The sequence below is a fragment of the Syngnathus floridae genome, chromosome 10, assembly GCF_059516105.1.
Source record: "Syngnathus floridae isolate MCC-2025c chromosome 10, RoL_Sflo_1.0, whole genome shotgun sequence".
In the NCBI taxonomy this organism is placed as follows: Eukaryota; Metazoa; Chordata; class Actinopteri; order Syngnathiformes; family Syngnathidae; genus Syngnathus; species Syngnathus floridae.
The window spans coordinates 8,550,223-8,563,897 of record NC_142422.1 but is presented as its reverse complement, the minus strand read 5'-3'; the positions used below and the strand labels follow the sequence as shown (position 1 = coordinate 8,563,897).

The window sequence follows — 13,675 nt, the reverse complement described above, 5'->3', positions numbered from 1 at the left end:
TCTTATAGCAATATTATTGGGATATTTATTGACTTTAGATCAGCCAGAAATGAAGGGCATCTATGAGCTAAATATATAATTATTTAATTATAATTAATTTATCTTTGCATCTTTGGTACAGCACGCAAGAAATGTTCAAGGGGCAATTATGCGTTCAGTCAGGTGCATATTCAATCATCATAAAAGAAAAAAACTCACTTAACTAATTTATCATATTGTGCAACTGTTAGAATTTAGTATCATCATCTGCTGATTTGACATTAACATACCACAAACTATGTTTGCAAATTCCATTATGAAAAAAAAGAAGATAGATAGATAGATAGATAGATAGATAGATAGATAGATAGATAGATAGATAGATAGATAGATAGATAGATAGATAGATAGATATTACAATAAGACAAAGATGTAAAAAACTAACAGGACATTTTGAGGGAAGGTGGTTTTTTTTTTATTTGCATGCTTTTCATTTTAATGTAACTGTTTTGTTAATTAACCTTATAGCTTCTGCATCTCTGATCTTATCAAACACTTAAATCAAATTCTCTAGCAGCTTGAAGCATTAGCTGCAATATTTTTCGGTCAGCTATTCATTTAGAACATTGGCTATGTTTAATAGATCACACTTGAAAAAGACTAAGCTATTGTAGCTATATTTTATGTCGTAATAGTTTTTCAGCAAAATGTTTGAAATACCAGTCTTTAATTGGCTTTACGGTATGTTGCCACTTCTTCGTAACATTTGACCATCCATCCATCCATCCATCCATCCATCCATCCATCCATCCATCCATCCATCCATCCATCCATCCATCCATCCATCCATCCATCCATCCATCCATCCATCCATCCATCCATCCATCCATCCATCCATCCATCCATCCATCCATCCATCCATCCATCCATCCATCCATCCATCCATCCATCCATCCATCCATCCATCCATCCATCCATCCATCCATCCATCCATCCATCCATCCATCCATCCATCCATCCATCACCAGTCAGACAGACATCTATCTATTCACACTTACATTCACACCATCTCTGAGTGGGAACTGAACCCACGCTGTCTGCACAAGTCAGAGAAATGTACCATCAGTCACCATCATTTTTTATTAAATTGCATATAGCAATTAACATTTGTTTATGTGGGAGAAGAAACTTTGCTACTCAGCAACTGGAAAGCTCAGAGGAAGTAAGATTTAATGAACTGAGTCATCGGGGCCTGCTCAAAGGTCCCTGCTGTGAAATCATATGTTGCTAAACCTATTACACCATTACATAATGCAATCAGATATGGACCCATAAGGTGTACATTGCATGGGAAAGATGAGGGAAGCCCCTATATTGTCTGCTTAGTAATTGTTTATTGCATATCCTAATAGACAAATAAAGCGCTGGTCTGCATGATCAGGTTGTTGCACTGAGATCAGAGCAGGGTTGTTGTCCTTTTACTTCGTCTTTTTTATCATAAATACCATATATGTATTCATGATGGATGTTTTGTACACACACACACACACACACACACACACACATCGGACACCGGACACCTACAATAACAAATTTTATAATCATGTTATGCATGGTCCTGCTGGAATTCATTAATCCCTCACAATGCCATCGTGAGTGATTGCTTGCTGTTACCAATTGATTGATGCATTGATATAAATGCTAATGAAACTTTGCAAATGTTCATACAGAAAACATTAATGCATACATGGTGCACACAAAAACACTAATTCAATTAGATGATAGTAAAGCCGTTTCCTCTTTCAAGTAGGGCTATTCAATAAAATAATTGTCATTTTAATTAAAAAAATAATCCTGTGACTGTGACCAATTTATGACGCACTAGCATTATTGCATTTGGAACAATGAAAGAAAGGAATCTCATAATTTAAGTTTTATTTACAATATAAAAAAGAAATCTACTATGTATTCATGTAGCACAAGATATTCGAAAATGTGTCTAAAAGTATTTAGATGAAAAGTGTACAATCTGTGAATGCAAAAAAAAAAATGATGTCGTTAACTTAGCTGTAAATCCTCCTCGTAAAGTGCTTGATATTTGAACTATTGGATACTTTTATCGGGTGGTTTCCTGTGACCCAAATGAACCACAGACTGAAAATGTAGATTTGAAGAAAAAAAAAAATCTCACTGCTGCACAATTAACACAAATTAATGACTCTGAGGTTTTACTATTCCCGTATTGGTCCACATCTATCAGAAATGAGCTATTTATAAACCACATAATTTCTCTTGGTGACTACTTTTGCTCACAACCACTGATGGAACTTTTGTAAGAGGTCAAACCACAAGAGTTCAATGTTAAACCAGTTGAAAAAGTTGATGTCCCCAAAAGGCATACCTTTTTATCTTTGTGTCTGTGTGCATGTGTGTGGCGTACTAACATTAAAACAAATTTAAAAAATGGCAGTATTTCTGTCCAAGTTGAGTATTTTTTGTTATCATATCAAATTTGTGGAAAATCATAAACCCTCAAAATCAAAAGACGGAAAGGAAGGGTCTTCAATCCACAAGACTGCAATAAGATCATAAAATAGGCTGCGGTGCTGTGATTTATTAACCTGTACTCTATTATACGATTCCAGGAATTTCACTGTAAATAAATGCATCCTTCCCTTATGCCTTAAGGGTTCCTTTTAATGTTGGTAAAGATTTAGCAGGAATTCCAGAACACACTATTTTGAGGCTTAATGTGCACACTGCTCGAATCACTTTGGTTGATCGCCACAGGGCCCCCCCTCGTACATTTTTCATTACATTCAAAGGAGGCTGTGATTGTATAAGACTGAAGTGATTCCCCCCAGGCTTCTCTTGTGTACTAATACCCAGTGGAATGATTGGTTTGTTCGCCTTTCTCTGGTTTTCACTACTCTGTCTCCCTCACTGTTATCGCGCTGTCTAACGAAGATCTCAAAAGACGAAGGAAAAATATCTTTAGCTGTCTTCTTAAATACTGAACATATGTGGAGGGAGTAAAAGTGGCAGTTGGAGTTTACAGTGTTTTATGAAGGAAGCTTGGTGTGTATGGGCTTTACCTACATGCAGTAGATGTAGCAATGGAACTCGTAGGAGGATTATTGAGGATTTGCCACGCTAAGCCTCGGCAACCCAGTCCAGTGACCCTCCTCGTGTCTCCTCCCCCTCCCTTGAGCAGAATACCAAACTGCCCTTCCTTCTTGTTTGTTGACGAGTGGTCTGATTAGAATCTAATGTTGCAACAGATGAATACAATTGAATAGTCCCTGTAAATTGTCTTCTACATTTGACACACCACAGAGGAGAGTGTTGTTACCAACGCTGCCAAGTTTGAATGATTAAAAAAAATATCCCATAATGCAAAAGGAGGCTTGAAAATCGTCAAACATCATGTCACTATCACTTTGGGTGGTTTCTGTCCTCTTAGATGTATATCAAATACAGATATAAATACTTGAAAATCTGTGTTTTCTGTTTGAGTTGGTGAACTCAACTTTTGTCACATTTGGGTGCGGCGTCTATTAGCTGACACAATTTAGAGAAATAATGAGGAAGAAACAAGTCATGGCACTGTCAACTCGCGAAGGCGGCTTTTGTACACGTCTCTGCAATTTGAGTGATGATGTGACAATTAAAGAGCCCCCCTCATGATTGTATTTCGAAAGAGAAGAGGGCAATGCTGTTGACATAGTTCAACATCTCTGATGTTTTGTTTTGGAAATTTGCCTTTGGTTCCACTTTAGGATCGTGCTTAAAAGCCGACTCTAAGGAAGGGCAAGTTTTTTTTTTTTCGACACTCCTCAGGCATTTGCTTCTGTCAGCCTATTACCGTGCTAAAAAGACTCCGCAGAGAAAAGTCCCCAACCCACTTGTCTCCATGTCTTTTAACATGATGTGACAGTGTCCCAGCGCCCTCATATACCTTGCCATGAGCTACTGGATGCTGGAGGTTGATCCCCTTGCCTGCATCATCAAATGCAAACTCCACGCAAAAGGAAACAAAGGAAACAAATACGTGCTCAGCTTAAAGAAGTCAATATTTTAAAACAAGATAGAAGGAAAACATACTCATTTAAAATTGTTGGTCTACTGTAATTCATCAACTCATGTTTATGGTGGCTGTAGTCTGTTTAACAGTCAGAGTTTTAATTGCAATACGTTGGAGACACCATACAGGAAAAGCCAAAAGAAGATAATCTCGAAGTTGTCTTTTTTTCTTTTCAAGTATGTCGACCCAGTTAGTAATCGATAGTCTAGTATACAATTCAATAAATATTGTGTATAGTGAGGCATTAAAGTAAATCTGTCGGATTTCATTTCCAACAAACATGCCCAGCATAAGAATTCATCAACAGTTCAGGATTCCAAAATAGAAGATTTTTCAATCTGGTTTCCTTTGAAGTGATGGTTGTAAGATGAACTTTCTGCACTTCTTACTTGAAATAATTTAAAATATCAAAAGTTCAGTCACTAGACAAGACAACCGTAGTAAATGGTACTTGCAATCTTTCAGTTCACACTACTGTTTCATCTACCCTTTCATTCTCAAATGTTCTTCTGTGACCTCATTTCTGGACATAAAATTAAGATGCAAAAATATCATGAATTACTGGTGACCCTCACCTGGCATAGGCTCCAGCTCACGAGCGACCCTAATGTGGTCAAGTAGTATAGAAAATAGATGCCTTTGAAATATTCTTATACTAGACGAAATTATTATATGAAATTGAGTGTTCCTTGTTTCGTCTACACTTTCACATTTCCGGCAAACTTCAAACCTTCTTGTAATAACTAGGACAAAATGCATGGATTATACCTCTTAAAGGAGAATGTAGTGAGATAATATTGCAACAAGCTTAACGTCAAGGCTAAGGTGCGGTATTTGGAGCAACTTGAAGAACTGAAAGGGCTTGACCTACGTCAACACACCTCCTGCTAGAATCCATCCACCACCAGAATGCCAATTGTTTCCTTTATTTTCCCACATGGATGACTGACATACACTATATATGTATGTATACATATATATTTACTATATATACATAAATACATAGTATATGCATGAATATATATGCAAGAATTTTAGATAAGATGCCACTTACAAGACAAACATGTATCATATGTAAATATTGGACAGTGGTCAATGGGTGTGTAGTCCATGTCCAGTAATTGAGTGAATATTTTCAAAATGGCTTTACATTTCCTTCCAGGCTAACCTGACCCCTATTACTGCAGAAGCAGTAGCAACTGGGCTTTGTATTTGCCATAGGCGAGGACATTAATAGTGGAGAAAGAGGAGATGAGCGACTGAAGGCAGATGTAAACAATGGGTAGGTGCTGACAAAGGACAGACCACGGGGACACTCGGGGAGAGCAGATGAGTCATATTACTGCAGCGCTGCACAGATTGAAATGCCACTGCAGTTGCTGAATGTGCACAGAATTTTTGGCTAGATTAAAAACACCCACAGACTTAATTTTCTTCTTTAGTTCTTTGAGGTTTATTTATATTCAATTTGTTTCCAGTTGATAAAACATTTATCCACAAGCACCGTAGCATAATTGTTTTTGTTAGTTTAGAACTTCTATTTCATTGCTTCTGTATGATGAAAATTTGTGAATGATGCTTTTAAGGGGTTTTTAGTCATTTTATTTTATAGTGAAGTGACAGACTTATCTTTAAAATCATCCCTCAGCTGTTCCTACCATATCATTTTTCAGGAAGAAAATACACATGGCTTCATTGTTAAGAATGCCAATGGAGACGGAACGCTTTTTCTCTCTAAAAATACTACTCCAGCTTTACCGACCATGACCTGCTCCGTTTTATGTTTACTTGTCTTGCCTTGCACTGCTAATCTGGCCGCTGATCAATAACTCCCCTTCTCCAGCTCACAGTTTGGATCCATCCCAGCAAACAGATCAGCAGATATCTCCTTCTCTTGTTTGTCATTCACAAACTCAGTGGCGGTGAAAAAATATTGAAAATCTTGCTGGGATGAAAAAAAAAAAATGCAATATAGTTTGTGTGTATGTGTGTGCACATGCATGTGTGCACTCATTATTCCCACCTGCTAGCCTCATCTTATTCCGATGTGAAATCACTCAGGCAGCCTTCATCTTAAATCTGCTTTGTGTTAGGCCTGAACTCACCAGCACCGTGTCATTGATGGTTTACCGGTGGCAGGTTCCAGCAGAAGCTACCGTCCCTCTGTTTGTCGAAGTGATTTGCCTCCATCCATTAAATGCTTGAATGCTGATGGGGTCTGTCAGTATACGCTGCATGCCTCGAGACAATTAAACAGAAACACAAGGCTTGCTTAATGAAGCTCGGCAGGAAAAACATCCTCAAACAAGGTTGTTTTGCCATATATAGAAGTCGACAAGGTCCAATCCAGAAACGCATGACTTCACCGGTGCATTGTTTTGGTCTAACTTCTGATAAACCTCAATCAAAAGATTCTACCAGATTAAAAAATTCTTAAAATGAGACTATAGGCAGAACAAAGGCTGAGGTTATAGATGTACTCCAAAACCGTGGGTGATGAAATTGACATAAATTCTTCACACAGACTGATGTTTCAAATAAAAGGAAAAGTTAATGCTTCAATCCCAAATGCACTGTCACAAACAAAAATAATATTGTAATATATATAGAGCAGTCTCTGCACAAATTGCTTTTATTATTTCATCAAATCAAACTGTTTAGTGCAGACAATACAATGTGAATTATGGAATTCGCAGCTTTGTTTTCAACAACATGAAACTTGAGGAACGAAAAGATTTCCTTCAAGGAAACTGCACATACTGTGCATACATAAAGCAGGCTCTTGTAACAATATGCTGTCTTCTGCTTAGCGCAATCCAATATTTCTGGTAAGAGTGAATATTTGTCAATAAACTATTCAAACACTGGCGTTTGAATAGAGTCATTGCAGCACCTCAAAACCAGTACTGTTGTTCCTTACCCCGGAATGACTTTCCTAAAGCACTTGAATTTTTAAAATGGCCTTCAAGTTAGGTGTCGAAGTGCTAACATTACTTTGGTTTGAGCCTAAGGAATGTAACAGCTTTCAAAAGCATTTTCATGTGGAAGGAAACAAGCATGAGGGAACCACCTTTGTTTGGTAAAGCACTTTGTGTTATGGTTTTAAAGCTCGGAAAACTGTTTCTCTACTTCTTCTGTGTGAATCATGTCTATATATTAGGCTGTGACGCTTTAGTGAAATTGAATAAAAAAAAAAAAACAGTTTAATGACTTGAAAAATTGTAACACTAATTTATTTTACATGTACCTACATTATTTTTATAGCAAGATCATATAGTGTTATTATTACTGTCTTGGTATGATATACATTGGTACTTTCTTTTTTATTAGGGGGTTTGGCTTCAATCCTACTAATTGTGCTATGAATTATTGTTTATACACCATAACATAAAACATTGCAGTATCAGAATAAGGCATTTTAATAGATGGCTCTATTTATGTATCTTTTCACTAATATTACAAGCAAGCCTTGTTTCTATTATGAATAATCACGGTTGCCAAATCTTTGTCTGTTCACATGCAGTTTCCTTGTCAAATGTGTTCAATGTCAAGCTACTGTGTTAGCCTTTTGCCTTCAGTCTTCTGATCCCAGCCTGTGTGAAACACTATACGCTATGTGTCGTAATTGAGTTAATGTATACGCTCGTACAGGCTTGTGCATCCAACACGTATGTTGAGATGAAGTTAGATGGGTCTGAGCCGGGCACTTTAATCACCCAAATTCTCCTTTCCTTCCCCCTGGCCATCTACTCATCTCATTATAGACAGGAGAAGGTGAGAAGTGAGGCCTGTGTAGACCTCTCCATTAATTATTGAATCCTGTCTTCTTTTACTCTAGCTTCTCATCTCCAGTCTCTGATAACCTTTACATGAAAGAGTCCCTTCTACCTCATGGCTATTATAGAGTTAGAGGTAGAGCACAGGGGTTCATAGTTTTTAAGACTGTGCCACTTATTGGTATGCATGACACAAGCAGATATATTTTAATATTGCTTATTTGATTCTTCACTGGCAATTGAATACATTTTGTTCATCATGGCTGCTGTTGTAACAAAGTGCTGTCTCGGCTACTGCTGCAATATCACGGTTATACATGCATACATATATGTGGGCCTGCTCTTATAGCCAGTCAATTTAGATACCTCAGATGGAGACCTGCTAATGGAGTCTGCTGAAATCAGAAAAAAAACGAAGGCCACTCAGCGTCTAACTACTATATTCTTCTCTCCCATGTGTCTGCGTATGATGTCGAGCTGAGAGTCTCACTGCTATATTTTTCTCTCCCATGTGTCTGCGTGTGTGTGTGCGCACGTGTGTGTGCAGGTTTGAAAAGATAACTTCAACTGTGGACCTCCTTGAAAACTCAGAGAAAGAGAAGAAAGACACGACTGGCATCATGTTCAGCACCAAAAGGTCAGCACGATGTCATTTTTCTTACGTGGGTAAAGCAGACCAATTGAATTGAGATTAAGTAGAGACTTGGTGACTTAATCCAAAGTGCATACATAAGATTTGCATTCAATAATCCTTCAATTTTGTGTAAATGTTCAGTTATGGCCCTGATTCCTTGTCTCTTATTTTCTATTTTTAATCTATCTCGTGGTAGCATACATGAATAAATCATTTGGCGATGCCATTTCTGGATAGTTTCTGTTCATGGGTCTGAACCCTTTTACCATCAAGAGTTATTTGTGTGTAAAATTCACTCTGGATGTGTGTTGTAAACAAAAACAGCAGTTAATGTTTCAAAACCGCACCTTGCATGAAATAACACTTTCAACAGAGCTGTGCAGTAGGTTGGTCCAAATCAGATTTTCTTTTTTGCACTCGTCACTTTTTTTTTCAATTATATCCCAATACCAAGTCCTGAGCTGATAGCTCGGCAAGTCTTGACCTTTTTCTTTTGAAGAAAAGTATTCTAAAACAAGCCATACATTATATGTGATCTAAGGACTGGTCAATATGGACGAAATTTATGTACATGGGTATTGTTCAAAGAAAAAAATGAATAAAAACACAACTATCCAGTAGAAAAATACAATTTTAAAGTATCTGATGGTATATTCAGTTTTCAAGGAATGCAGCAAAATACAAAGAATTCAAATAAATGCAAAATCATCTTGCTTTAAGTTACATTTAAGTAAGCCTGCCAATTAACCAATAAAAGTGCTAATACAGTTTGCTCCATGGACTTCTAGTTTTAAAGCCTAATCTGCCTCAAGTTCTTCTCGTCCATATAGATACTTGGCTTCAGAGGCACTAGTTGCCAACATCCTGGTCTAGGTTTTTTGTGTATCGTCAGAAAAGCAAAAAGGGTCAAACATATTTTGGCCTTTAATGGAGAAATACTGCTGTGAGCGAATAATTTTGCAATAATTGGTATTGGTAGTTCACATGATTACATGTCAGAAAGAAGAAAAAAAAAGTGGTAATGAAGTCTGAGTGCCATCACAATGCTGCATCCAGCGTCCACCTGTCTCCCCACAGTGTGTGATCATCATACTGTGGGTGAGAAGATGATTAAACCAAGCCAGCACTTTGTCTTGTGGGAGCTGTGTCAGCATAGCAGATGACACGGATATGCTCAAAATGACTATAATAGGTTGCTATCTGGAAATTCACAGCCGCTAAATCACGCTCGCTTTTTTGCTGAATACGAAAATACTTATTTTTCTTCTTCTAAAGTGCTGATTGAATCGCAACGTGGTGGAGAAAATCTGTGTAACTGGCAGAGATTGCTCTTTCCTGTTGTTGCTTTATTTGTGAATTCTTAATATCGGTTTCCCTCATGGATTCCCACAGGCCATATCAAGCATTTGTATACAACGCAGGAGTGTAATTAAAAGTTCCATTAAAATTTAATCTGAACATAGCAAATTATGTTAGAATTTGATTGGAACGAAGGTTTGTGCAGAAGCATAGATATTTCAAAGTATAATTTCTTTGTGCTTCAGACCGTCTTAAACCCTCCAACGTAATCTGTTTCACGCTAATGAACAAAATTGGAGAGTGCAGCATTTCCACAGCTTGTTTGTCCCTAAATGTGCTCATTAAAATGCAACTGGAGTGCTGTTAAACAGACTCTTTTATTCTGGGACATTTATGAAGTGATGCTGCCACAGCTGTTATTTTTGATTATTCATCAAATAAAATTTGAGGGATTTACTGAGTGAACTTGGGCTGCAAACACACAACTTGGAAAATATTCAAATCTGATTTGGTTTCAAGGACTGTTGAGTCAACTAACTGAGGACAAGCTTTCAGAATCGATTAGCCAAAGCTCGGTCTAGCCATTTTGTTCCCTCTGACAACCATTGCTATCCCACTCACGGTCAGCTCCACTTTTAAAATGCTGCAATTATCCTGATTCTCAAAAAACCCTCTCTATAGAAACATTTTCATTATATTAGGTAAGGCTTTTGACACTATTTCACACCACATCCTTCTTGCTAGACGAGTTTATGTTGACATCACAGGGACCTTACTCTCATGGTTCCTTTCCTATCTCTCTGACTCTGATTTTATATTAGTGTCGGTGTCCCTCAAGGTTCTATTTTAGGTCTTATCATATTGTTTAAGTTACCCATGGAGCCGTTCCCCGGATACCATACTCAATTCCATTGTTTGGCCCGTGACACTTAGATAGACTGCTACTTTTACAGTTTTACCTCCATATTGACAATACTGCATAACGCTCCTTACCTCAGAGAAAAGACATAGATGTCATCCTGGATAACATGTCGTCGTTCAAACATATCAATGACACACAACTTACAATATCAACTGTCTCTGCCTATTTCAGTCTGTCTCTTGCCTGCGGGTTGAGTAGAAGCACCTAATGGGTCATGAATGACTGCGAGTACTGTTATATTTTTGGTCGACATGTGTTGCTGCACAGCTTTGGTTCACTCACTTTCTCAGTGTTATAGCGACATGTTATAGCTGCTATGAGCATCAGCATTAAGCGAGCGGACTACATGGCTAAGCAAGGTGTCTGTTTTAAATACACAAGAAGTCATTCTTTTTCACATCTTTCTACACATTTTCCTCCTTTGACTGACTTGATCAAGTATGTAATGTATTAAGCGTACACGGTCCAACACTTCACATAATATTGCTCAAGTGTCTTCCAAATTGGCTGACTCGTGTTTCACCACACAATATTCATGATGTCCTTGACATAGTCTTGCACCGTCACGACATGTACAGTATGGATATGATATACTATAAGTGCACATTAGCTCATGTGTATATAATGTTCATAACCTCATCATACTATTCAAACTTATAATGACATTTAGTAATAAGAGCCTTAACAAACTATCAGCTCTGACGTTGACCCCATACTTATCACAGTCTTTATATAAAATACTTGTACATCTAACTGCTTTTATCTCTCAGCTGATGATTTACGTCAAGGGGCTTTGCACTTGATTACTTATGTATATGGAGGGAAGCAAGTGATGTCTAGGGACCAAAGTGCATGCTGGGAAGTGTTAACCCCCTGCAAAAGCCTGCTGATCCAATCATTATTAACAAGCTGTCACCCCAACGCAGTACACTGACTCCTTGGGCTGACCTTCCATAGTTTGTGAGTGGCTGTCCCCATCTGTTGTGGAAAATGAACGTGGAAATTATGTCAAATATTTTACTGGTGTTTTCGTTATACTGTTGATGAGAAATTGGCAAACATGCTAACCTGATTATATCAACGATTTAAATGGAATAGCAGAACAGAGTTAACAGTTTGTTGAACAAACAACAGCGTAATCGCATTGACCTTGTGCTATGAGCTGTTCATTTCTTTGCTCCATTACTGTAAGTCAGTTATAATGATAATCACTTTTGGACATAAACAATGTTTAATATGCTGTAATTACTTTTGCTGCTTCTGTTAGTTTGCACTACGTCACAGAGAGATCCGCTGTGCAAGCTAGATTTTGATGAGACAGTTAAAAAAAATAGCAAGTGACAGCGTTAGCCTGAGGATGTAAAACTCTGCAGTAAAGCAAGGAACAACGTATTTTCTGCTGACATGGTGCATGCTGATGCCACAGCTTAGTCATGATCCAAGACTGAACAAGCTTCTAAGGCTACATTCACACCACAGGTCTTCATGATTCAATTCAGAGTTTTTGGTGACATTCGAATATTTTTTTTGTAAAAGTTTACATTCCATATTAAATGCGACCTCAGCCCGTTAGGGCGTGAACATGTGCATCCTCAAAGTGACCCGTATGCCCAGAAGAAAGAGACAACATAATGGAATAGGCTCCAGGCCAAACACAATCTTTTTGTGCACGAAGAACTTTGGATGAAGGATGGATGGATGTTTTAAAATGGAATAGTTCAGAACAGGTGGCTCGGTGGAGCACTGGTTAGCAACACACCTGATTTATAAATTCCCCATAACGCATATCTGAACTGGTCTCGCAAAGGCAACAGCAGAAGTCACACTGATTTGCTGGTATGTCATTTGTTGTGAGTCCATGCATTGTGTTGGTTTTATTCTTTGAACAAGGTGACGTTCAACCACGACTCATTTTGTGCACCAGTAAAAAACATCAATGTCTTGAATTTGGGGGAAAAAAAAAAAATTCTTCACTAAAGAGGGTATGAAACTGGTGGGGTTCGGTACCTCCTACAAACCATTGGCGTAAACGTTATACACAAAGAAGCTTGAAGTCGGATTGCATTAGTGGACAAAAACAGCTCTACCTACCCCCAGGAACCAGTTACAAGTCGAAATGTATTGCATCACACATTAGGTCATTGCACGGCAGTTCAGAGTCAACAAGTGAAATGTGTGAAAGCGCCTATAAGCCACGGTCAAGATGTATTTTCGAAACAGCTCTAAAGTATGCTGTTATTTTCTCTGAAGCTCCTGGCAGGGTTTTTAAATGGTCACCACTAATCGGTTTTACATTATTGTTCATCCCTCTCACTTCAATCTCTTAAGCCATAAAATGACATATGCAGAGTTTGTGTCTAACACTCTTGGTCAGATTAGTGCGTTAGCCTTTAAAATTCTTATCTCAGTACGTAGTTGAGTAACCACTGATCTTAGGTTCATTTTGGCTCAATCTTAGAGCTGTTAGTCAATCCATGTCAGTCATTGTTAATAATAATTTCATTCTCTCTGGAATTGATCTGAAGTTCATGACATTAATTATTGAAAATAAATACAGGCCGACGCCATCATGTTTCTTTTTCATATAATAATTGTATTCATACCTATCTATACATTTACAAAATGCATTTAATCACATTTCTGCATTCACTTTTATTTGCTGTACTCCAAATACTCCCATTTTTCGCCGTGTCCTAGTTCCTGGCACTCTGATAAAGATGAGACAACATTGCGTGTCATGCTGGATTGAAAGAGTATTAGAATAGGGAAAAAAACAGTTCCTGCTAGAATAGTGGAGACAGCGTAAAAATTGTCCATAAATACGAGGCTTATCTCTGAAGCACTTCAAGTCACGTTGCAGCGAGCATGGAGACCAGCACTAACGTTAGCATCAACAATTGATACCATGACAAATATTGCTTTGTCTCATTTACTGACCGCATGGAGAATCGAAATAGATTTGGTAGTATTGGGTGGCTAAT

At 37.9% G+C, this 13,675-nt stretch overlaps 1 protein-coding gene across 1 annotated transcript in view; it reads left to right on the top strand.

Annotated features, from left to right (window-relative positions):
- oxr1a (oxidation resistance 1a) overlaps positions 1-13,675 on the top strand; it is a 91,882-nt gene that overhangs the window by 468 nt on the left and 77,739 nt on the right. The window contains exon 2 of the mRNA XM_088388281.1: positions 8,387-8,476. Within this exon, the coding sequence (XP_088244407.1) occupies positions 8,460-8,476 (17 nt within the window). The 5' untranslated portion in view covers positions 8,387-8,459. The remainder of the gene's footprint in view (positions 1-8,386; positions 8,477-13,675) is intronic.